General features: G+C 44.0%; 1 protein-coding gene across 1 annotated transcript in view; it reads right to left on the bottom strand.

Moving 5' to 3' along the window:
- The window catches only part of ROR2 (receptor tyrosine kinase like orphan receptor 2), a 172,797-nt gene extending 149,185 nt beyond the window's left edge, over window positions 1-23,612 (bottom strand). The window contains exon 1 of the mRNA XM_048504111.1: window positions 23,239-23,612. Coding sequence (XP_048360068.1) covers window positions 23,239-23,308 — 70 coding nt within the window. The 5' untranslated portion in view covers window positions 23,309-23,612. The remainder of the gene's footprint in view (window positions 1-23,238) is intronic.
- Between the last annotated feature and the right edge of the window lie 1,147 nt (window positions 23,613-24,759).

The raw sequence follows: 24,759 nt of genomic DNA, 5'->3' as shown, positions 1-24,759 counted from the left end.
ATTGTTTGTTAGATACAGTAATTATTTTATTTTTATTTTTTCTGTATTTCTGTTTTCAATCACACCTTTGTTCATGCTTTTTTAATTTCCTTTTTTTTGTAAATGGCTTTGAATAATTTGACTAGAACAGCAGTAATAAATGTTTGATGAAAGTTATCCCTCACAAAAGGTCCTTAGTTGTTTTTTTAAATACCTTGGAACTGAACTTTCCATAAACTACTTATCAATAATTAAAATGTTTATGTCAACAATCATGTCAGAAGCATCAGGTCAATATCAAGATCTGCTTCACAAAGATAGCTTTAAAATTAGGATAAATTTCAATATTTTCGAGAGTGCCAACTGATCTGTCAAAGAGGACGCACGGTCAATAACATGTCATTTCTTTAGTGAAAACAGAGTTTACAGTTCTTTACTGTTGCTCTCATCTTGAAAAAAAAGGTAATACTTTTAAAAATTGCTTTAAGGTATCTCTTCAGTTGAGTTTATGTTAATTTCTCCCTCTGGGTGGAGTGCAAAGAAATATTCACATAAACAGACCCCTGGAATGCCACAGAAAAGATATCCTACATGAAATAGATGTGGCTACCTATTGTTTTCTGAAGTGGCCACTGAAAGAAAAGCAGAATGAACTCTCCACATAAGCAATGACAAAGATGTCCCAACTGATGAAGTCACAGAAACAACCAGAATGTACATTGTCAAATCTAGATACTGGAATTCTGAATACTTTATTTTCTGCTAAGATAACTGTGAGGGCTTTTTCTCTGTAAAGTTTCACATTCAGCAAATACAGTCTCTTTGTTCATAAATGTACTTCCTTCAGGCATCAGCTGTAAAGTGATAAAATTAAGTATTTTTTTTTAAAAAAACAAACTACTTAATGTCAGCACCGGCATTGTTCCTCAAACTATTTGTTATTAAAAGACAAAAAGGTTTATCTGTCTTAATTTAGAAAGTAGCAAATCTAGGACTAAATAACTCTGACTTATGTAATAGCTACAGGAGATATCACTCTCCCAATTCTCAGTTAGTGCTTTACAATATCTACCCATACAGATTAGATATACAACAGAAGCAGATATAAGAGCTATTGGCATTATGCTCATTAATTTTTTTTTATAAACAGAAATGTTCTACCATTTTACAAGATCCTACCACGAATGTTGTGCTGAACATATGGAATAATATTAAATGCACTAATACAATTCCCAAACCAGAAAAGAATAATGCAGAAAGAGGATGCATACAGAGAAATCAATCATCTGAAGAAAAAATTGAATTGTTATTTTACTGTTGTGAAATGTTCTGTTACATATACTTATATTAAATAAAAATAAGAACTCCAATCTAAACACTTAGGCAGGCATATATCTGCTTCCACTACTGACATGAGACTTCCACAAGTATGATGCTTTGTCAGGTATTTGGCATGTCATATCTGTTGGCTTGTGTACATTCCAAGCATCACAAACTTCTGGCTTGCCCTCAGTCACGCATGCTAAATAACATTTCAATGAAATGTATTACTGCATCACTTGGTACAATGTTACAGCCAAATCACAACATCAGCAATATTCTTAGGCAAGAAACCAGTACATTTAATCTCTTCTATGACAAAGCAATCTGCCCTGTCCCTTCTTAAATCAATTACTGGGTCACTTTGCAGATATGGGAGGAGTGGATATGCCCATTATGGGTTAGATGTAACATTATTTTTCACCAGTGAAGAAGACAGGAAGTTATTCCCTTTGACCATCAAAAAAATCTATGCTGGTAATCATGGAAGCTACATGAATAAAAACCATTCAAGACAGGGGCTGTACTATGGAGGGAAGTTGAGTGACACTAAGCAAAAACCTGGCTGGATTCAACCTTGTATATGAAACTGTAAAGGGACTTAATTCCACGTGAGTATGTAAGTATTATGCCACTTGTGGCTTGAATCCATGATTTTCAGCCTATAGGCTGACCCTCATATTGGTCATGGAATGTCACCTGCTTGACCACAAACTCATACAGAGCCATATTTCTCTCCCTCTTATAAGGATCAGCTGTTTATGTTCATGCAAAGACAGCAATTATTGTACACCTCTTGATAATATTTCCATGCAGCAGGATGACATAGCAAGGACACTCAGTACATAAGAGAATTCCTTTTAGCCCAGGGGAGTTCAGAGAACACCACATTCTGTTCTATCCACGATGGGCCTGTGCATGTGCAATCCCAATGTGGCAGTACATATTCCACAAAGGATATTTGCTGGTGGTTCCTGGCCCCTCAATGATGCGGCTGGCCTCCACACGGGCCAGGACCTTCACAGCCCTGGCCCCAGCCTGGTGGAACACTCTTCCTCCAGCTGTCCGGGCCCTGCGGGACCTTGGTGAGTTCCGCAGGGCCTGTAAGACTGAGTTGTTCCACCGGGCCTTTGGAGTGTCCAGTCGCTGAAATGTGCGCCCCCCTCTCTCTCTATATATATATATATCTGATTACCACCATATGCTACCCTCCTGGAGGGGAGTCCGGCCGTTCCCTTTCCTTAGGGAGGCCTTTAATTAAATTGGGTTTTTGGGGGGCCTGATATCTTGTATTGACCGCTGCTTTTAATAGATTTTAATAGATTTTATTGGTTTAATAATTGTATTGACTGTAATGAATATTGTTGTGCACCGCCCAGAGCCCCTCGGGGATGGGGCGGTCTACAAATTCAAGAAATAAATAAAATAAATAAATAAAGATGCAGTACATATTCCATTTTCAAATATTTAAAAAATTCAGCACCAGGAAACAATTATTCATTTTATTCATTTAGTATAGACTAGAAACAATGGATTTAAGACAGATTTTTTTTCTTCAACTGCAACAGTGCACAAAGAAAACAAAGAAAGCACAAAAAATCTTCCTCAGAGGCTTCTGAAAAATAAAGGGAAAGATAATCTGGCAGTGATATTTTAGGTATAGCGTATTTCACAGCTGAAAAAAATCCCAGGTGCCTCAAAGTGCGGTTCTGGGGCTTTTACAGCTAAAATGTCCTTACAGCATTACAGCTGAATCCTGCATTACAGCAGAAGACAAACAAGAAAATGTTTGAAAAAAGGATAGTGATTTTGCTTGCAAGAAGGGAACTAGGCTCAAAAAAAGAAAAATCCCATAAAATCTGCCAAAAACTATAAAATCCCAAATGTTTTTAGAGCAGCCATTAACAGGCAAAGGTCAGATACACAGGTGTTCCTTTCAAGCTCAAACCAACAGAAGTAGTATACTACCCACCATATAGACTTTGAAATATATGCTAAAGCTATAAATGCATATTGAAAAAAATTCTGTCTTATTAGCCTGGCCACTCTTTACAATGTATCTTTTTTCTGAGTACTCTTATCATTAACTTTCCAAAGGCTTTCCCAATAGGGCCATGGGGGTGGCATTTAGAAAATCCATCAGAAAAGTCTATCAGAAAAACAAGTACATCAACTCAACCTTATTAAGTGAAAATTAAACAGGTCCAACTCTTGGCCAGGAAAATAGGGGATTAAAAGCAAAATTTACCTAATTTTCATTTCTGTTCTAAAAAATTGGCAAAATAGTGGCATAGCAAAGTTGCATCATACTGATGAACAGTGCTGCACTTACCTGTAACTGTTGTTCGTCAAGTGGTCCTCTGTACTGGCACACATGCGACTGCATGGTTACTGGCCAGGCACAGAGACCTTCACTAGCTTTTTTGGAGAAACAGCCGACTGAGTGCTCCCTTTCCACAGCTGTCATGCACCTGGGCTAAAGGTTTTTCCCACACAAAGACATGTAGTGGAGGAGTGGGGTGCACGCTTCCTCCAGTTCTCCCTTCACCGCTGCAGGAAGCCACCACCTTTGTCATGAGTGACAGCCCACAGCAAAACAAGAAGGGAAGGGTGTGTGCCTGCAAAGCGGACCAGTCAATGAACAACAGTTACAAATAAATACAACACTGCTCTTCATCATCATGGTTTCTATGCAGTCCCACATGGGAGAATAGCAAGCTCTTGTGCCATGGAGATGGACATGGAGCTGTTAACAAAACAAAGATTGTAACACAGCCTTACTCACAACAGTCTCTGCCCTCGAATTGATGTCCACAGCGTAATGCTTGATTAAGGTCATAGGTGTTTCCCAAGCAGCTTGAGTCCTGGTAGTGTGAGTTTTGACTCCAATTGGACAGGTTACCTTAGGCCAGGGGTAGGGAACCTGCGGCTCGAGAGCCGCATGCGGCTCTTCTGCCCTTGCACTGTGGCTCCACGAGCCAAGCCGCCGGCCCCATCCTTGCCCACCCTGCAGGCAGCAGGGCGGGCGCACCAACTGCCCACGGTCGGCTGGGCCGCACCGCAGGCTTCCCCTCTCGCCCGCCCTGTTAGAGTGGGGCGGGTGCTTTCCCGGCGGCCGGCAAGGCCGAGCCACCGGCTTCATCCTTGCCCACCCTGCAGGGAGCAGGGCGGGCGCATCCATGCGCTTCTCAGAATGAGCAGAGTAAAAGGTAAAAAAAACCCCTATATATATATAGTGTTATCTTTATTTTAAATGTCAAAAATTATTTGTGGCTCCAAGTGTTTTCTTTTCCCATGGAAAACGGGTCCAAATGGCTCTTTGAGTGTTAAAGGTTCCCTACCCCTGCCTTAGGCCTTTCATGAGCAACTAATTACTGAAGTGCCCTACTGGGGTAAGGTCTGTGAAGTGACCCCACTTCCTTTCCTGGCTCCCCTGAAACATATAAAAAGAGCATTGTCCCCCCTGAAAGTCCTAGTCCTCTCAAGATAGAACAAGAGGGTCTGATGAACATCTAGAGAGTACATAGCCATGTCAGCCTGCAATTGTGAGTCCTTAAAAAAACAACAGAAGGGCCACATCCTGGGAGAGGCAAAACAGGGACACCACTTGTCGTTTTTGGAAGATATTCCAGACTGGGCCAGAGGACTACTTTGTTTGGCAAAATTGTGTGAATAATGGGTCACAACATAGAGCCTTCAAGTAATTGATCCAACATGCTGAGGTGATGGTCACCAGGCTGTCTTAAATTACAGTAGTACCAAAGGGCAAGAAGTCAGCAGCTCAAAGAGTCTACAAGTAAGGTGGGACAAGACCAGTGTGAGGTTCCACTGTTTAATTGAGACTTTAACTGGGGAAATAGATGATGAAAACTTTTAAGAAAACATTTGAAAAGTGGTTATGAAAACAAAGAATGTGATCAATTCCATCATGAAAAGCAGAGACAGTTGTCAGGGGTACCTTTAATGATGGGTTGGCCAAACCCGAACTCTATAAGGGAAAGCAGATACTGGAACACCTTGTCAATCAGGCAAGAAAAGGGGTCCAACATGGCAGACAATGCCCAAGCACAAAATCTGTTCCACTTAGCAGCAAAAGACCTGCATGTAGAAGGTTTCCGTGATGGTACCACAGCTACCACTGTGTTCTGTGAGAGACCTGCTGAGTTCATATGCGCACATGTTGGATGAACCTGCCACCTAGATTGTGATAATTGGACATTGTGAGAGATGGCTCACTCCCAAATCATGCACAGTTCCGTGTACAAAAAACAGGGAATGTGTGACACTCTGCTTGTTCAAGTAGTATTTGGCCACCATATTGTTTGCAGCGATTAACACATCTTTGTCTCGAAACAACCCTGCAAAAGAAACCAGAGCATGTCTGATATCCCTCAGCTCTAGCAGTTCAATGTGGAGTGAAGTCTCATGCCTTGATCATGTACCTAGAACAATGTTACCTTTCAATTTGCCTCCAACTTCATGAGGAAGGTATCCATTGTAACCACAATTGAATGGGCAGTAGCCCCCAAGGATATAAGCCCCTGGAAGTTCTGATCAACCTCCCACCACTGTAGTGATTTAGGTATGGACAGTCGATGCCACTGTAAATCTACATTGATTCTAAATGCTCTGATGAACCAGTTCTGAATTGGCCTTATTCTCAGGCAAGCAAAACACACTGTAGAGTTAATAGAAGCCATAAGATTCAAAAGTTTTTGTATAGTCACTGCTTTCAGAAATCTATGATGGTGGAATCTAACCACCAAACTGTGGATGGCTCTTCAGAGGTAAGATGGCTAGGCTGACCTCTGAATGGACTCGGACCTACGAATTCCAGGCATTGGTCTGGTTTCAATTGTGACTTGGCCAAATTGATGAGTTCTGGTACTGTGCCTAGAGGTCATCAGCTGACTTGGTCAGAAATAGTCATCTAAATAGGGGGAATATAGTGCAGCCCCTCAAGGACAAGTTTTCCACCACTACCACGACTTCGGTGAACATCCCGGCTGCAAATGGTAAGCCAAGGGACAAAAATGCAAACTCATAAAATTGCTCACCGTAAGCAAATCTCAAGTACTTGCAACATGCCTCTTGACTAGCCACATGAAAACTGGCATCCTTGAGGTTCACCACTGCAAAGGGCATTGGTCAGCCCCCCACGAGTGGTTGCGGAAAAGCATGTACATTGTGCAGATCATCACCAGAAGAAGACAGATGCATATTTCCCCAATGATGGGGATAGGATATGTGGCTAGTCCATACGCTTCCCCCATGGAGGAGAAGCAGATCATACCTACGTTGAAGAAGAACAATGATGGTGATGTACTTGAGAGTACACCCTCTGAGGGCACTTATGGGGATCTCCCTTTATCAGAGACAGTGAACACTGACATGTTGGGAGTGAAGGACTGTGGAGTAGAGGGCGACTTCAAACAAGTCAGTAGTTGGAGTGTCACAGCAGGGCAGAGTTCGGCCTATGCCTGGGCGAGGGTGGCCCTTTAGTCAGGGAACAAACTCACACAACTATTTACTGCAGCTCTGAGTACTAAAATGAATCGGCTGATCCAAGTATCTTCTAAAAATGTTTTTCTGTATTTTATCTTAATGCATAATTTGCAGCTGCCCTGCTATTAACTAGAAAATAAAGTAACTTTTCCTGCCCTATTCCAGAGTCTAAAATGATCAGAGTAGAGAAACCTCATCACTTCATAAATCTGGCTAAACACTCAACTATGACCAGCGTAAGCCATAGAAGACCATTAAACCAAAATAATAATAATAATTCATGCCTGTTTTTTAAGGCAATGTAAATTATAATTCTATCTCAACAATAGGCCAGTAAGGGAAAGATGATGACTAAACAGAAACAATAAAAGCATGAGTGATTTTACCCCTGGAGACCCACAGCTTCATTCGAAGTGATGGCTCTAAGTTCATGACATTTGGATGATGCCAAGACTTCATCCTTTTTGGACATGCTTCCAAATCATGAAACTACCATGTGTTTCAGTACAATCTGGCAGTCTGTGTTCTTTGGAGCAGTCTAGGATCTAATGTAATTGAGAATTAACAGAGGAATCACAAATACAGGCATAAAAAAAATTAAAAGCAATGGCCTACTTGCAGCATTTCTGGGTCTGTAAAAATTTCTGTCAAGACCTATACTAACTAATGACCTACAACAAGGTCACTGAAGAAATCCAAGATTGCAAAACAGTCTGAGTTTGCAACTGAAATTATGAAATCTCAAGGAGACTCTGAAGAACTGCAGGTAAGGCTCTTTCAAAGCTGGCGTTCATTTATTCACCATATATACAGGATGGAGACAAGAAGGTATCATTTTAATTAATTGAGGCAAGAATGATTCCCCACTCATTATGCCTTTGCTTTGGCTATTGTTATACTCCTCCTAAAAATAACCACACAATATAAAACAAGAAGTAGAAACATCCCAAATTTTGAACATTCAAATTTAATATACATCATATATCCACCAAACCAAAAGAAAAGACCCTTTACATTGGGTTGTGAACATGCAGAGATGCTTGAAAAGAAAACTGGGGAGAAGGCCAAGACATTCAACTCTCCTTGCATGGGGATGAAAAAATGGCTTTCTATGACATATACAAAGTCCAGTGGTTGTGGCAAGCACTACCTTTGTGGTAAGCACTGCCTTTAGTCTGCCAACAAATCTGGCACTCAGAAAACATACATGCCAGACCTAAGAGCAGAGGTGTAGCTAGAGAAAATGGACCCTTAAAGGCTTAAATGGGCAGGGACCATTGTGTTTACCAGACCGTTTTTTCTCAATATATTCCCCATAGAGCTTTACAGAGTCTGCTGGTAATCTGAGTTTTCTACCACCCCCCAGGAAGGGGTGGCTAGGGTGGGGGGAGGGTGAGTAGAAGTTGGAGAGGGTGGCAAGAGGTGGGGGAAGGTGGCAAGGGAGTGGGACAGCTCTCACTGGGCCCTCTGAGGCCCAGGAATCACAAAGGTGGGCAAGATGGGTGCAGCTCCCGCCAGGCTCAGTGAGAGCATCCCCACCTCCACTCACCCCGAAGCTCCCCGGGCTGCCAAGAGCCTGGCGAGAGCTTCCCTGACCTGTGGCCCAGCAAGCTTCAGGGTGAGCAGAGGTGGGGAAGCTCTCACTGAGCCTGGTGGGAAATGCCCCACCCCCACCCCCCTTCAAGCTCCCTAGGCCACAGAAGGCCTGGAGAAAGCATCCCTCATCCCAACTCAAGCCAGGTGACAGAGTCTGGCAAGAGCTTTTTCACCCCGCCCCCCTTCAAGCTCCCTGGGCCATGGGGCAGGGAAGCTCTCAGCAGCCTCGCGAGGTGGGGCAGGAAGGGGGGTGGGGCAGGAAGATCTCACCAGGCTCTCCATGACCCGGCTTGAGTTTGGGGGCGCTTTCTCCAGGAGTTCTGCAGCTGCCTAGTAGCTTCTCCGGCAGCCAGGACACTGGCGCCGAGGCAGGGGCTGCTGTTCTCAGCAACTCTGCTTCCTCTGGGAGCCCAGCTGGTCGCCACAGATTGCCCATCACTCCGGGTCTGTCTCGCTGGCTCCCAGACGGCCCCGTCCCCTTGCACATGCTGGCTGGCTTCCTTGCCGTCCAGGGGACTTGGTGCTGGACTGGTGTCAGGTCGGGCCGGCGGCTCCAGTCCTGGACAAAGTCAGTGTATGGACCCAGGGGGGAGGAGGAGAAGGAGTGTGGGGGCAATTTTCCACTCCCACGTGACCCAAATGGCCTACGCCTGGGACATGTGACCCCACATGTCCCTGTGGGCCCTATGCCTCTGCCTAAGAGTCAAGCAAAAGGAAAAGAAAGAAGGTAGGGTGAAAGGGGGCACATCCTATAGCAGTGGTGGTGAACCAGATTTGAGATAAGACTCAGATGTTATGGACTGAATTCATGTACAAAGCCTGCCAGCATGGCACTGGGCCATGCCTGACAGGGCTGATAGGATGGGGAATTGTAGTCCATAACATCTGGAGTGCCAAAGGTTCGCCATCACTGTCCTATAGCCTTTGTCTTTCCTGGCAACCTTTTCTACAAAAATTGTTTTATATTTGAAGAATGCCCATCTTGCAGGTAACATGAAACTTAGTCATTTTCTCTGGTTCTAGGTTCCTCCTTGCAAAGGATCCCTTCAGCTGTGAAGTCCTTGGTCCAAAGCTAATTTCTTCTGCCTCCTTGAACCACTTTTTTTATTTCTGGCATTTACTGAACAAGTGAAATTGTTTAGCCTGCTTGGTATTCAGTCAACACTGGCCCATGAAGCAGCACTCCTTATTTTGATAGCTTTGCCTCTCCAGGGCCTTTTTCAGCCCTACTGTTTAGCTGGATATGCCAGGGATAAAAATTTGGGGTCCTCTGCATGGAAAACAACAACATCTGAGCCATGTTTTCTTCCCCATTTATACCTAGTAATTCTCCCCTACTACTATTATCTCCTACACACAAAAGGAACAATGACAAAACAAACTTGATTTTGGAATGTTTAGAAAACTTACCTAAAAGTATAACTGACTCCTTTTACTCTTCTAATGAACATATCCTTTGAGAAAATTATACTTGCAGCTTGTCTCTATTCATTGTCAAAGGTCCAACTGATTACAACAGGAGGGACTTGGAAGAAAAGATACATACGAGCGTGCTGTAGAACTAGTTTAAAAGCTTTTTGTTTGTAAACTAGACATGGACATGTCACATGGGTCCCTCATCCAGACAAAAAGAACAGTAAAACAGAATATGTTGCTTGCATTCCTTCACCAGGATCTTACCTCTGGCCCTTCTTCCTGACCTCCTTATTGCACTCAAAAGTAAGAGTTGTGATTTAAAGAGAACTATTCAGAGGGGATGGTACAGGTTCCTCAAATCAAGATGCAATGTACTAGGTCTCATATTATGTAAGGCCGTTTCCTCGCGATGTGGGCCAAAAAAAAACGGCGGCCTGGGCGTAAAAAGCGCCGCCTCTGGTGCCCGCTCGCGACAGGCGGCGCTGCTGGTGCCCACAGCAGTGCGACCTGTGGCCCGCCGTTCTCCTCCCTCAGGGCGGCGTCTGGTTTCCGCTTCTAAAACACTAACCCTCTTTAAAGGGACATTGTTTTGAGGGGCAGCGCTCTCGGATTTGCTGGGTCGCTGTAACAGCACCGGCCGGAAACCAGTTTCATTTTCCCTTCCTTCTCCACTTATTCTGCGCTGTAGCCAGCCTTGCTGGCTCCTAAGTCCCTCCCTCACTGGGTCCTCCCCCACCCCGAGGTCGGAGGAGCAGCGCGGGCCGGGCTTGCAAGGAGGCCAGCAGGACGACGCACAGGGATGAGGGAAGGGAGGAAGTGGGAAGAGGCGACTTCAGGAGGCCAGCAGGACGACGACAGTGGGATGAGGAAGTGGGGAGAGGGAAGGGGGATGGGGAAGAGGCTGCTCGCGTGGAGCCGCCTCTCCTCGCGGCGTGCTCTCAAGGCCCAGCTCTCCACGCATAGGTGCTTAAGCGGGAGTTTCCACCCCCTCACGCTGGCAGAATTCTTGCTGCTATGAGGGCGATAGAGGCCATGGAACGCCATCGCGGGCTGACTTAAGGCAGCAGGACTACATAAAGGTGCAGCTTCTGCAGGTTCGACTGAGACTCTAACCTGGGATCTCAATCAAAGGAGGAACAGCAGGATGGCTACAGTCAGAGTTTCCATGTGTATACTTCATCAACAGCCAAATACATGAATGTTCCAACTTTAAAACACACATTTTCTTCAAAATTCATTTAAGAAGAGAAGGACGTTCAGCTTCTTCGACCAATTCAAAGAGATTTTACTTTATCTTAACATTTAAATGTAACTGCTTGAAATATCAAGTCCAGGATCTTTCTTTGCATTTGTGGCCGAGTATATGATTTAACATTCACTTGTAAGCATCAGAAACATGCTGAAACAGTCTAATGCAAACTATACATTCAAACAACAGAAAAACACACAAGATGGCTTGCCACAGACAATGAGCGAGTTTGCAAAATATGTTTTTAAATGGTATCAGATCCATAAAATACTTTATATGCAAATTTTATTATATCACTATTTTTTATTCATCTGTTAAGTACTTCCATAATAATTATCCTGAACCAAAATATTACTCATGATCTTTACAATACAAAAATAAAACATTTTCTGGGATAGTTTATGATGTAGTTGGACAGTTATACAGTCTATACTGAAAAGTTAGCTTTCACACTCAATTAATTCTAGCTTCAACTTCTGACAGAATCATGGCTCAGTATCTCTTTTCTTTATGCAGCATGCAAAGTCCTTCTAGTTAAATACACAAAAGTATAGAAAAATAATGTTAGGGCATTAAACTAGAAAAAGCAAGGAAATTCAGTTAGAGGAGCCACTTCATACTGAAATAATACTTACCAGATGAACTTTTACTTGAATCACTGAACACCGCTACTAGGACAAACAGAACTGGCCTAGAGCTACAGAAGAAAATGTTTAAATTCCATTTATTAGGAGATATTTTGAGGAGTCTTAAATTGGTGTAAGACTATGCAAGCTTTTGAATTATATAAAGTACTTTGGGTACTAGAAACTGAGTGAATCTGGAGCTCATTTTGGTATAGTCCCTCTGCACCAACTTAGACAAGCCTTTTAAAAGATAAATATAATCATTTGCCCACTCTGTCCTTTGAAAGAAAGGCAAAGAGCGATTGATAAATCAGAAGACAGCTTTTCTTCTCTTTCTCCCCACCTTCCATTTATAATACCTTTTTAAATCAATGGACTTAAGAAGGTGTTACACTGCACTAGATTGCCTGTAATGTAAGACTCTGTGTGTCAATCTCTGTGTGCCAATCTATGACTGCTGTTGGGATGGGGAGCAGATCAGTAGATCATCCAAGTACTGGTGTAAATGGATGTTGTTCTTTCTGAGTAGCACCACTAGATTCACCAATAACTTGGAGAAGACCCTGAGGGCAGAAGATAGCCTGAAAGGTAAGGCCTTGAACTGCATGTGAGTCTTGTGAACACAGAAATGGAGGAACTTCCCAGGAAAGAGGGGGATGCGGAGGTACACCTCTGTCAGGTTGATCGATGACAGGAACTCCCCGAGATGTAGGCATTCCAGAACAGACCTCAGAGTTTCCATTGAAATGTCTGACCCTGTCAAACTTGTTGACATACTTTTAGTTGAAGATTGCCCTCCAACCCCCATTTTGCTTGGACACAGTGAAGAAGATTGAGTAGATGTATTCTCCTCTTTCAGAAGGTGGCACTGGCTTGATAGTTGCACTGCCCAGGAGATGTTGTACCACAGAAAGAGTTCTGTCTCTCTTGACTGGGTTGAGAGGGGCAGGCACTATTATCTGATCTTAGGCAATACACCAGAATTCTATTTTGTACACTGTAGAGATTACTTCTAATGCCCAATTGTCTCCCTGGGACTGCTCCAGGCCTGACTGAAGGATGCTAGTCATCCTCCCACTGGCACCGAGTTATGCTTTCCCTTGCTTGGTGTCATGGTTGCACTGATTGAGCGTTGTTGCAACCATACTGATGGCAATAAAACTGATACCTAGGCTGGTTCCATCTGCTCTTTCTGCCCTCCTAATGAAAGTGTTGGAGTGTATGATAGGAGCAAAAGGAATGTTGGCTTGACTGTCATTTGTCAGTAATAACCAAGGATTCAGACATGGTTTTGGTTTTATCCTTGTCCTCCACCAGGATCTTTTCCAAGGACTTACCGAATAGTTTGTCATTATGGAAAGGAAAGGCCACAGTGACTGTCTTGGAGTGATAGTCCACAGACCTAATGTAGCCAAAATAGGGGGCAGAGGGATGTAGTTGATACCATGGCTTTGGCAGAGAAGGTAAGAGAATCAAGGGTGGCATTTGCTGAAAAGGCAGCAGCTTAAAGGAAGCAAGACACCTTCTTTCACAAATGAGGGCTGTCCTCTGGCAGCAGTTGGAGCATCTTGTGAGCCCAAACAATCAAGGCTCTGGACACGACTTAGGGGGTGGTGGAAGATCTGATTGCCATGGCAATAGCCTCATGCATTCTTCTGAATGTTAAACCAACATGCCTGTCCAGGCTGTCCTTGGTGTGGCCCTTGCCATCTTCAGCCAGCAGTTTGTAAGGTGGCCATCAGGTCATCAACCTCCAGGGGTACCCGGAGGATGTCCTCTGCATAGCAAGGCAGTGAATATAACTTTTTGACAACTTGAAGTGGCAGAAGCCATTGTGTTTGACAATACTAAAATAGTTAGAGTCCAAAAACAGGACAGGAGGCAGAATGTTTTTTGTGAATAGACACTCCCCTCCTAGAATATTAAACAATTCATAACAAGATATTCAGTATTGGGGGGGGGGGGAATCTACACAAAAGAACCATTCTGTCTACTTGAGCTCTAAATGTGATCTTGAGCTCTAAATGTGATCTTGAGCTCTAAATGTTTTAAGTAGTATCAAATTACATTAAAATAATCCAAGGACTTTACATCGCATATGGAAAACATGGGGGATACAACTGAGCCCTGTGGACTGAGGACAACTGTCCCCAATGCTAACCCTTCCAATCTGGTCCACAAGGAATTATTTGAACCAGCCCAATGCTGATCTCAATACTTACTCTTCTATCTCCAAATGCCTCATCAAGATGGCATGATCAACTATATCAGTGGCTGTGGATAAATCCAGTAGAAGAATGAAAAAGACATGAGGTCTGTCTATATTCAGACACAGGCTATCATCCAAAGCTAGCTGAATCATTTCTGTCCCATAACCCAGTCTGAAGCCAGACAGAAAATGGCCCAGAGCAGATAAATTATCCAAGACATTGAACTGAGCCATTGCAACTCTCAATCACTTAGTCAAGAAAGTGCCGATAAAGAGTGGGCAATAATTGGCCACAACATTTTTCTTTGGGCCTTAAAAAAAAGTAATGAATGAATAACCACCTTATTGAGTGAAGGAAAGTGCCTTGAGTTAGTGATTGAGTTAAAGTAGACAGGAGGGTTTACTGATGTTCTCCTTATACAATTTTAGCACTCAGGATTGGGCAAGGATACAGGGCCAAAATAGTGGCCTGTATAGATCACAGGATTCTATCAACATCAGTCATAGACCTGGTTCAAGACGGTTCATAAATAGACCAGGCAATGTGTTATCTTCTAATTTACCCATGTTAAACATCAGTGTGTCCACAATATTTTATCAACAAAAAAATTGGCAAGATTATCACAAATATTATTTGTTCCTGGAATCCTCATAGATTTATGGAATATAAGCAGGATGACAAGTTCTACTGCTTAAACAATTAGTGGCCATGAACCAGCTAGTGCAATGGCAGCAGAGAAGTAACATTCTTTGCCTCTGTCACCACCAATTCACACATCAGGCTCTATAGTAGTCTGTCAGATTTAATATGAGTATTCCACCAGCATCATTCTAGATGTCCCCCAACTCTCTTCAAGTTATCCAGTTCCATAATAAACCAAGTAGCCAGGTTCTTCCCAAACGGTGACAGAGGTCAACAAGGATCAACTTTGTCAATAGCTTTTATGAGCTTCATGTTCCCAGGAATATAGACCACAGCTCCTAATAATTTGTCCAAGCACCATTGTGAATCATTTTGTACAGTGCTACCCTATTGTCTGAGTAGAAAAGTCCCTTTGAACAATTCCATTTTGCTAAGTTGACAGAAAGTCAGGCAACTAGAATCCTTCCTCATCTCTCCAACAAACCATTGCATATGGTAGAGGCCACAACAGAGAAGGCACATGTTCAAGCAGTTGTTGATTTTGCTTGTTTGCAGGTAAGTACCTGCAGAAGCCCTTTCAGATGAGCAAAGCAGTCCTGGTAGAGAGACAAGATATGAGAGGACTATGTATGTGATATACTATGTATGTGAAGGACTATGTATGTGACATACAGTGCATTACAGTAGTCTAGTATCAATGTCAGCATGACATATATCCAGATGGCCAGATCAGCTATATTGAGGTAAGGGGGCATTTTTTGAGCTATGCTGAGCTGGAAGAGTCTTCTTTGTAACTGCATTCATTAATTTGCTTCTCCAGCAATAATACTGTATCCAGTGTAACCCTGGGGATCATAACTGAATTGAAAAGTGTCACATAAACCCTATCAAAAGTGGGGAACATAAATTCCCTTCAAGGCTTCTAGCTTCCCAGCCAGAAGTACTCCTGTGTTTCTAGGATTAGTTTTAATTTGTTCACTCTTAGTCATTTAACCACAGCAACCAGGCAGTTATTTAGGATCTTGCTCGGGTAAATAAGGTTTGGAGGTGCAGCTGGGGAACAAAGTGCAGTCACAGGTTGGAAAGAAAAAAATCTTCATAGGAACTGAATAGCACTCTGATTGGATAAGGTGACCAACTAGTTCTTCAATGGAGCAACCGGTTGACTAAGAGAGGAAGTGAATCTCTGAGAGTGAAAAGACTGAGGGATATTTGATTTTGATTCCAGCTAGTGAAAATCAAGTCCCTTACCTCTGAGAGGGAATTTCAGTCTCAGAGGTGAATTTGAACTGAAAGCTATATTATGTGTCAGCTTATGTACATGCTGTGGAGCAGAGACGTATTAGCACAGACATGCACGAAAACTGGAGGTTTATTTCTTGGTCAAGGTAAAGGGATAAAGGAATTGGAATAGTAGAGATAGACTTCCTCATTATGACCAAAAATAAAGGGCAATGGGAATGTATCTTAAGTTGGGGAAATAGAAGAAAAATTCCTAAGTCCTGCCGGAAAGGGAATTATACTCAAAATGTCAAAATCCCAGACTGATGTATTAGCCGTCCGTACTTTAGCTGGGTTCACGAAGGAGGATTACTGTAGAATAGAGTGTCCAACATTGCGAGAGATCTGGCTAATACCTGTTAGAAAGTGTACTAACCTGGAAGAACCCAGAAACTTTGTGAAATACCTCAGTAAATCAAGACAAGCTTGTACCATCATAGGGAAAGAACCTCTCTTACAACATCTAAGAAACTGAGAGACCAAAAGGGCTTTCAAAATCCCTGGCACAAGCCTCTCGCATGCGCTTGGCCAATTAATGTCCACGCCTTGAGGCGGCAAAACGCCCCCCCAGGCCGCCGTCGCGACTAGGCCGCCAAGCGCAAAAAATTGTTGCGGCGCACTCGAATGTGCTCTTTCCACCTCCCAGGGCGGCAAGCTGCTGCTTCAGCAACAACAACCCTTTAAAGGGTTGTTGTTGGGGAGGAGCCGCTTTTCCCCAAGCTTGGCGCTGGGTGCTAACCGCGCCCGCCCGGAAGACGCTGTTCTTCTCCTTCCCGATTTCACGGTGGTTCTGCAGCATTAAGCTGGCGGCTTAGTCTCGCCGACACTGTCCTCCTCGAGCCTCCAGGGGTTACGGAGGGCAGCGGGCGGGCTGCACGCCTGCAGGGCTACTGGCGATACCACCGTAGGCGGGGCAGGAGGAGAGGGGAACAGGCGTTCCATGCCAGCCGCCCCTGGCAGCCTGCCGTCTGCCGGACCTTCACAGCTTCTGCCGTTCAAGCATGCTTGCATTGCGACCGGAGTTTGAAATTTCAGGCCCATCGCCGTACCTGGCACTCTTTTTTTGGCGTATGCATGGCAAGCGAGGCCGGGTGGCGGAAACGGCCTAAGCCTGTAAAAAAAACCCTAAATTGTATATAATTTACTCCTGCCTGATTTCCATCTATTGAATATATTTTAATTCCCTCTTTGTTTCAATACATTTTTATATGTTGAAATTGTCTCAGTTCAATAGTGTCTTTAAAAGGGAAGGGATTATTTTAAATAAAAAAGGCTCTTTTAGGAATTCCTTGGGCTGAGTATAATACCTGCTATGGTGCTATATTAGAAAAGCTAAAATTCTTCACATGCTACCTGAAAGGCTGCTCAGTCTCAATAAAAGCAGAAAAACCTGCATCCACAAAGAGAGAAGAGTGCTGGGCTGCCAAAGACTTCTATTATATCACCAGAATATTTGGGGTAATGATATAAAAAGGTATGTATCATCTGCATATTGATGGAAGTCGACCTCAAAACTATGAATGATTGGTTTCACATAAAGATTAAAAAGAATGGGGAACACCACAGGATAGTCCCACCTATATTATGATAACCATAATTCTTATGGTAACTAGTCTACAATGGCAATTATTTAGGTTTAATTGGTGAGGAGTGATTTGAACCAGTTCAATGCATAACCTCTGATGCCTACTTCTACTTACTGGCATCTCAACAAGAAAGCATGGTCCACTGTACCACAGGCAACAGAGAAATCCAGTCGGAGCATCTAAAGCCTCCATTTGGGAAAAATCACACACACACACACCACACACATCTACGAGATCCTTATCAGCACTGCACCAATGAATTAATCAAACATCCTGCTTCAGGTAAAGATTGTCCCCACTTCCTCACATTCAATATGTTAGCGTCCACCAAGAAACCATATTCTAGTCAACAGCTACAGTCATAATGCTCAATATTCAGACTGTAACTTTCAAAAAAGAGGAAAAAATCAAGCCAATGTAAATTGAGAAGGGTCTTTGATTTCAAATCTCTCACACAGTTCAGTCAAATAAAAAAGGAAAGCCAGTAATTTAAATAAAATTAATATTTACCCAAATGATTTTCAGGGATGCTACAGAGGGCAGTAATATAAATAACAAAAAAGGGTTATTAATGCCCCTTCTTCCACTGCAGCAAAAGCCAGTCAGTTTCTCATCCTGGAGCCCTAACAAGTTTGGACTCACTGGATTAGAGGATTTGGGAAGTTGCATACTTTCCAAACACACTGAGCTTAATAACAGCTTCCTTTATAAAGTAACAAGCCCAGAGTGAATAAACAATATTCAGTTGCCCTTCCTTCACATAAGAGAAGCACACTACAACTGCAACAGAAATGTAAAGAGACACTTAACCCTTTCCAGGGAAAACAGACAAAGTAAATACACTCTGATACAAACCGGATAGAAGAGGGTTTTGTTTCATATGACGTTTTGGCTGAGTTTGTGATGTTTGGGGCTCTAAAAAAGAATTTACTAAATACAAAACTTTTTTTCACTTAGTTATGTGCTTGTAGCACTTCATGCTTCTGGCATATAATTTTCACTGAACACAATCTTCTTCCTTGGCAACCAATATTCAAGCTACATGCAAAAAAACTTAATAAACATTATTGAAGAAATGCACAGCTACCAGTCAAAGAACAAACAAAACCAGTTTGCATGCCCATACCCCAGCCACCCAGAATTTGATTGTTTAATTTGTAATTAGTAATCAAATTGCTTCCATACAAATAAAAAATGTTGAATGCTACCAAATCCTTGAGCAAAATGAAGTCTTTTTGCCCCCCTAAAATGATCATCTTGCCTGCAGACAACCACGATTTGACTAAACAGGATTAATCCCTCAAGTTTGTCAATCCTCTTTTCTTTTCCTGGACGGCAGCCTCTTGCATTTCTATGCTTTCTGCAGAAGAACGATCACTATGGAGAAAAGCATTTGTGGTAGATCTGCTATTTACAGAATCTTGGGGGGGGGGGGCTCTTTTCATTGGCAGGCTTATCTGCTTCTTGACCCTGGGAGAATAAGCTTCAGTTTAAATGTAAATGAAGGAGGCTGTTTTTTAATGTCAGGAAATACTTTTTCACAAAATGCATTACAAAGTAGGTGAAGTCTGGACAGTCCAGTGCTTCTGGAACTAGATATCCAACAGCCTGGTTCCACAAAAGTTTACTCAGAAGTAAATTCCCCTAGAGCTTGATCAAATCAATCCTGAACTCTTCTTAGAAGCTAACATGACCAAACTAAAGCTATTGTACTCTGTTCATGTTACGAGAAAACAACCATTGGAAAAGACAATAATGTTAAGAAGAGATGAAGGCAGCAGGAAAAGAGGAAAACCCAACATAAAATGGATTGACTCTATAAAGGAAGTCCCAGCCCATAGTTTACAAGACCTGAGCAAGGCTGTTAATGGTAGGATGTTGATACGTAGAGTCACCATGAGTTGGGAGCAACTTGACAGTGCTTAACACACACACCCCTAATTCCAAGTGTTACCCTAGGTTCCCCAGATGAATTTCAAAGCCCCAAAATTAATAATGCAATGTTTAGGGCAGTTAAGGGGGAACCAAAGAGAGGTGGCCTAGAAGATACAATATCCTAGCTTCGAAGCAGGGTTGCCTACTTCAGATCAGGAAATTTGTGGAAATTTGGACACAGTTCTTGAGAGCAGGAGAATCTGAGGAGAGGGTACTCAACAGAGATGTGATGCTATATAGTTTGCCCTCCCGTTCTCTACAGGTGAAGTGATCTCTGCCATTTTCTGTAGATGGAGTGATCTCCATATTTTGGAGATTAGTTGTAATTCCAGAAAAACTCCCAGCCCGCACCTTGAGGTGGGTCAATCTAATTAAAGAGTAGCAGGAATTTCCCAATTATTGCATCTCTTCCCCTGTGATGGGCAGTTTCCAGTTCCGTTCTCCAGGTGTCACCACCAATCCCCGATCCCAGGATATGTATACAAATTCCTAGATATGCCAGCAAATGAAAGGCTGTAGATCATTGGTGGATGTTTTTTTTAAAAAAAGTGCTTCAGTCTTGAAGCAAAGACGAAGCAAAACATGTCTGTGGAAGCAGTGCTCACATACTTTCACAGAAAGCCTCAAAAAAGGTCACAGGGTGAGCTCTTTAGTCAAAGAAAAGCACAAATACATGTATATTTCCTATGCCATTCAATGATAATTTAACTGGTACTCTTTGTCCCTTGCTTTGTTAACTCCCAACACATCCCATGCAGAGTCTTTGTGCAAAACTTAAAATGGAGCAAATGTCTCACCCTTACCTGAAGCTATATGGAACTAGCTTCTTTGGGGTTAATCATACAGTATTACTTCATAAACCAGGAGAGCAAGACCACTGCCTGAGAGTAATGTTTTGGAAACTTACACATCTAGCATATCCACAGGGAGGACAGGAATACAGAATCCTTTAAATTTGGCATTTCAAGGGAAAGGGGAGGATTAGATGAAGGAAAACAGGCACCCAGCTGTGCCTAGTTCTCAATTAAAATGTTTGCAGCATTTTGCCAAGATAGCATTCCTAAGCAGTTTCAGTTAAAAAGAAAAAAAAGGAAAAGAAAGTAACAAGCATTTTATTCATAATAGCACAAAGGTCAGTAAAGTTATCAGAGCAAAAGTAACACTAGTTAAAAAGAACAAGACTCCATTATGACGCTAAGTTCAGGAAATTTAGAGCTGCCTGAAATCTGTCAGCAGAGGAAGGAGACCCTCTTGGAGAGAGAGGCAGAAAAAGCCAGCCTCCATGTCCTTTACTCCTGGCCTCTTTAAAACAGATCCAGCTGTTCAAAGGAAATGGGGGTGGGTTAGAAGGCTGCATCTCCTTTGAGGTTGGAACTCCAGCAAACAGAGAGTGCCTATCACCCTATCTCGGGCATTCCCCAGGCCATTTCACGAAGTCTGTATACATAATCACCATCATTTTGCAACAATATCCCTACCATAGCGGTATTTCAGTCTTGTTCTCCCTCATTCTAGAGTTGTAGCCTATAGTGACTGAAGCCTCCAGAAGAAGTGTTGGGTGCTGGCACTGCTAGAGCTCCTGTGGTTCTGCTGTTTCCCTAGAGCCCTTCAAGGCAGCAATTCCCGCACCCCGCAAACCATAACTCCCACCCCCCATTATAGCAGCAAATGGCATGTCTATGGAACACCAGAGCTAAATAACAGGAACTCTAGGCATCTGCCACCTCCTGGAGAGATGTAAATGGATTACAGCATTGCACAAAAGGAAGGAAAGTCCTTTTAAACATGCAACTGAATGACCAGCCTACTCTCATCTGCAGCATTGACTTCCACTGGGATACAGCCTGTTTGCTTTTTGAGGCAAAGTTGGTGCCAAGTCTTTTTAATTAAATTAAACAGAAGTGCCACTGGCTATCAGCCACATTACCTCACTGCCAAATTATTAAATATGATCCAGTTCAGTGAGGCCTTTCTCACCTCCCTGACATTTACTTGAATCCTACTCCAGAACTGGAATATAATGGAGTCAAAATGGTCCAGAAAGAGTGGGGGATGGGCACATCAGTCAGATAATGATTTAGCCAGAGATCAAAGAACCTAGCTCTTAACAGCACCTTCTGCCCCACTGGGGGAATGGGGGGTGGGCGTATGGGGGGGGGGAGGTTGAAACTTGTGTTCACCTTGAAAAGAGATTGCTACAGTTCCTCAATGGACCATAAGGTGCCAGATCAGGCAATTGCTTTTGCAGTGACTGCTAGGGCTTTCAGCACACTCCTCGCTCCTCCATCTCCAAAGCATTCCCATAAATCTTCCTGCTGTTAGGACGCAGAGTGATGCCGGACGAACTGGCAGCAGTTCACCAGCGACAACAGCAGTCAGTCGGTCCGCCACAGTGCAAGGTCAGATGTTAATGGGGCTGCCTGAATTCAGCCTCTCCAAACAATCGCAAGGCTTGTTGAACCGAGTCCTAATGTTTCCTGACCCCAGAGGTTTGCCCTTTTATTTCTGGGTTAGGTCAGCCCAGGTACACACAGGAAATGGGACTCTCCAAAACTCAAAACACTTATGGGAAGGAGGAAGGGGAAGAGAAACTCAATTAAGCCCCTAAGGAGAGTTGCCCACACCTACAAACTTCTGCAGAACATTTTTCTTTGCCTACATTCAACAACCCAACTGTTGTGTCAAAGCCACTCGAAGAGAAGGGAAACAGCAAAAGCAGCATTTTCTTCCCATCCCGGGTTTCTTAAAGACACCAACAAAGCCTTTAGCCTTCGCAGTTCGGCAGACCCTAGCATGCCCCATACCTTCCCACCTCCTTCCAGAAAAATTCAACGTAATTAAAGGGGAGGGAAGTTCTACTCTTTTCCTACTGGCCCTTCTGGATTGTCACCTTCTCAGGCCAGATTAACTACAGCGATCATCTCTACGTTTCCCAGAGGGGGGAGGTGGCACAGACCACACTAAAAGGAACCACAGAGAAGTTTTCAAACGGCCCTCTTCTCAAGCTCACCTTTTCAGTCCCATGATCTTTCTTCTCTCCCTCTACAACACAACGTTTCAGTTTTAAGAGTGGGGGGCAGCGCAACGAGGATCTGCAGATAAAGAGTTTGCACAACTTCGAAATAAGCCTACTGAATCTGAATAGCACATCCTGCTAAGTGTTCCTAAAGCATACAGGAGCGATCAGCGGTCTTTTCCACACCGTATTCTTATGTAAGGCAATGGAATTACTTCTGGATAGCATGTCCGAGCTGGCCCAAAGGGCGAGTAAAAGAAACCACGTAATTAGGACCTCAACCAAGGAGATTACGTGCAAGAAACAAAGACTCACAGCCGCTTTTCATGACTACTTGGAAGTAAGCCACAAAAATTCAGTTAGTTTTATCTCCAAGTAAACATACATAAATAAACTCGAAGTCCAACGTACTTTTAAGCCAGGATTTCAAAAGTTCAATCCGTGTATTCGCTTCACTGGAGACTGCGGTCCTACTCTAGGCTACACCGAAGCAGCTCAGAGGGTGTCTCTATCAAGACTAGTTATCGCCTAGTGAGATTAATCAGGCTACTCTAGAGTAAACTACATATTTTACTCCCATTACTACCCTGGCTTGCCACACTTCTTGGGGTGAAGCGAGTGAGTTTCGTCTACTCTTCCAACGTACGGCCAAATTGAAATCCACAGAACAGCCCTTGGCGCACTACCAAAAGGAGCAAGGCTACTCTAGCAAGATCCACGCGAGAGAGACTGGTAACGAGGGAAGAGCTACTCTGCAGGAAGACTCCCACTTTTTGTCCCGTGCCCAACCAACTTGCAGTGCTACTCCGGAGTAAAGAACTGCAGCCCCAACTCTGGGGCTAATATCGCCCAGCCGTCGGGGGCGCTCCACTCTTACCTGCCGCGTCGAAGGGATGAAGCGCGGACGCCGCCAGCAGGGCTAAGAAGGCGGCGCTGGCTGCCCCCATGCTGGCGCCGACCAGGACTGCGGGGCCGCCGCGCCTTACAAAGAGCCCTTTGTGGCCTCGCTCGCCTCTGCCTGCTCCGGGCGAGGTGGCGGCGGCGGGCGGAGGTTTGCAGGGATGCTGTGCGGCGAGCGAGCGCCGGCTGGCTTCTCGTGGGGCAGGCGGCGCCTTCAATCTGCGCCCCGCGCTGGCCACGCTGGAGGATGCCGGAGGGAGGGAGAGCCGCTGGATCCGCCTGCCGGGCGCGCACCTCGCTCCACGCCGGCCCGCGGCTGTTCTGCCTCTGGCTCACCGCTGGTCCCAAGACGTGGGGGGCGGGCGAGAAGGGGTGGCTCCTCCTCCTCCGGCATCCCTGGCGGGAGAGGAGGGGGAAAGCCTGGGCTGGGCCCCGCCGAAAGAGCTCGAGGCCCGCTCAACTGAGGGCCGCGGGGCAGAGGGAGGTCAGAGAATGGGCAATCTGTGGGCGAGGGGGTGAGGAAACTCTTTCTCGCCCAGGCAGGAGGTTTTGGTCGTGCGTGCCCCATGGAACGGAGGTTAGGTGGCAACCCTGTGAGAGTGAGTCGTAGTGATCAGGGCATCTGGGGCGGGCTTTAAGTCTCTCAGAGTAATCTTAAAGAAAGTTACTCCAATCTAAACCTAATCTTTGCAGTGGGCTTATACTGGAGCACCTCGGCTCAGGATGGCCCTGAAAGGCCCCTTCAACATCACTGCTGCAAAACAAATAACAAACGAAGAGCCCCGCTGGATCAAACCTACAGGATATCAATTCCAGGTGGCCACAAGAAGCCCCGAGTCGTTTCCTGTTGCCTAAATTCCTAGGAGGAGATTGTCTCGAGACATGGAGGTGTCTTTAGTCATCATGGCTGCTGACATCCTCCATGGATTTGGCTAGTCCTCATTTAAGGCTGTCTATACTACTCATCGTCACATCTGGTGGCAGCAAATTTCATCACTTAACGGAGGCTGTGCAGAGAGATTCTTTTGCTTCTCGACTTTACACAGTGATCCTGCACGTTAACATTTTTGAAAAAGAGAAAAAAGTCATCTGTAGTTACTTTCTGCACACGCTGCAAAATGTTATGGGGCTCGTACTGTAACTGTGACAGTGCCTTGCTGCTACCAGGGAGGACAGTGGGAAGTAAATCCTTTCCCTAACCTCACTCTTATCTCTCTGTCCCACCTAAAATGAACCTTGGGGAATGTTGTCTTGAGGATCTTGAAAAAAGTCATAGGATGGCAGTCTAATTTCCTGGTCAGCCCAGCCAGGTTGGCCCAAACTACATGGGAGGAAAGAAAGCATTATATAATGAAAAGAACAACAAAAATAGTAGGATTATTAAAATAAAATGTTAAATCAAATCCAAAAAATATATACATGTACTTATTAGAAATGGTTGTTCTTTTGAATTTGTATGTAAAATCAGGAAATGTGCTTTATCTTTATAATTATATTC

This window comes from Sphaerodactylus townsendi, linkage group LG07 (assembly GCF_021028975.2).
Source record: "Sphaerodactylus townsendi isolate TG3544 linkage group LG07, MPM_Stown_v2.3, whole genome shotgun sequence".
In the NCBI taxonomy this organism is placed as follows: Eukaryota; Metazoa; Chordata; class Lepidosauria; order Squamata; family Sphaerodactylidae; genus Sphaerodactylus; species Sphaerodactylus townsendi.
Note: the sequence above shows the minus strand (reverse complement) of the source record. Positions and strands in the feature narration are given on the sequence as shown.